The sequence below is a fragment of the Carlito syrichta genome, unplaced genomic scaffold, assembly GCF_000164805.1.
Source record: "Carlito syrichta isolate Samal-C Ts95f unplaced genomic scaffold, Tarsius_syrichta-2.0.1 Scaffold280455, whole genome shotgun sequence".
Lineage (NCBI taxonomy): Eukaryota > Metazoa > Chordata > Mammalia > Primates > Tarsiidae > Carlito > Carlito syrichta.
Window position 1 is genome coordinate 1 of NW_007224551.1, and position 1,784 is coordinate 1,784.

Here is a 1,784-nt window from a genome sequence, read left to right on the forward strand (position 1 = left end):
TAAAATTCACAGTAACCCTACGAGGCAGGTATTATTATTATTGCATTTTAGAACTGAGGAATCTAAGATGTAAAGAGGTGAAGTGACTTTTCACCAAGCGGGAGCAGAGCTGGAATTCACACCAACAGATGCCTGATCTCAGGCTCATGTGCTGAGTCATCATGTCATAGAACACTACTTTCTGGACCAGGCTAGAGCAGCTGATTCTTTCATTCTTCAACTCTGCCTGTCTCTTCCCTCCCTTGCTAAAATGCTACTCTTGCTCTTCCTCCCGATGTTTCCTTCCCTTTCACAGACTGGGGCTCTTGAGTTTGCTTGCATATGGGAGATACTTTCTCTCACTGGTTCCCATGATAATTCTATAAAAATAAAACAGAACAATCAGGATTAAATTAATATGCAATTTTAACTATAGTTGCATAAGCTTAGGGAAATTTGAATGAAAGATTACATTAAATAACAAAGACATTTTCGATTCCTAAGTATTCCTTTTCATGTTTGGAATGTGCAGAAAAGACAATTTTCAGAAACTACTATGCACAGTTAATCAACAAGTATTTGCTGTGCACTTATGCTGGAACTCACTCTAATATATATATACTTTCTCTGTGGCAAACCTTGTTTTTGTGTGACTATTTTAAGAACCCATGTCTATGTAGCTGGTGAATAGAAATAATGATCTTACCAGCCTACCTGAAGATTTTCTGGCACATTGTAAGTCTAACTAAATATTTTCAGGTGTGGAGACTTGGATGCACTGAGATCTTGTTACTTGTAGAAATAACAAGAGCATCCCAGAGATCATTAGCAGACACAACCAGTAACAGCTTACTGCAAAAAATGGTTTAAAGTCCCTAGTTAGGTGCACAACCTTGAATTAGAATTTCTAGTTTGATATGTGTTGAGTTCAGTCCTTGGATTTTTTTTTCAAGTTATCTTTACCATCCTCTACTTCCTCTCTCTTTAGGTTTGGCTTGTGATAATTCCAGCCCAAGTTCTAGGATGGTTCTTTATTCTTGGGACCAGACATGAGCAAAAGTTGAACTCATGAGTGCTTCAACCTCTCCAGCTGCCATGCTCCTCCGGAAGCTGAGGCGACTCTCCTGGGGCAGCACTGCTGTCCAACTCTTCATCCTAACGGTGGTGACCTTTGGCCTGCTGGCCCCCCTAGCCTGTCACCGGCTTCTTCACTCTTACTTCTATCTGCGCCATTGGCATCTGAACCAAATGAGCCAAGAGTTCCTGCAGCAAAGCTTGAAAGAGGGTGAGGCTGCCCTCCACTACTTTGAAGAACTTCCCTCCGCCAATGGCTCGGTGCCCATTGTCTGGCAAGCCACTCCTCGGCCCTGGCTTGTGATCACCATTATCACTGTGGACAGGCAGCCTGGCTTCCACTACGTCTTGCAGGTGGTGTCCCAGTTCCACCGGCTTCTTCAGCAGTGCGGCCCCCAGTGTGAGGGGCACCAACTCTTCCTCTGCAACGTGGAACGTAGCGTGAGCCATTTCGATGCCAAACTGCTCTCCAAGTACGTCCCTGTGGCCAACCGCTATGAGGGCACTGAGGATGATTATGGCGATGACCCTTCAACCAACTCATTTGAAAAAGAGAAGCAAGACTATGTCTATTGCCTGGAGTCATCCCTACAGACCTACAACCCGGACTACGTCCTGATGGTGGAAGACGATGCTGTTCCAGAAGAGCAGATCTTCCCAGTCTTGGAGCACCTTCTGCGGGCTCGCTTCTCTGAGCCACATCTCAAAGATGCTCTTTATCTAAAGCTCTA

At 44.7% G+C, this 1,784-nt stretch overlaps 1 protein-coding gene across 1 annotated transcript; it reads left to right on the plus strand.

Moving 5' to 3' along the window:
- Positions 1-959: 959 nt before the first annotated feature.
- On the plus strand, positions 960-1,778 carry LOC103254451 (transmembrane protein 246-like; the record flags this gene model as incomplete). The annotated part of the gene is made up of 1 exon (XM_008052545.1): positions 960-1,778. A coding segment is annotated over exon 1 (731 nt), but the record flags the coding sequence as incomplete, so codon positions are not given.
- Between the last annotated feature and the right edge of the window lie 6 nt (positions 1,779-1,784).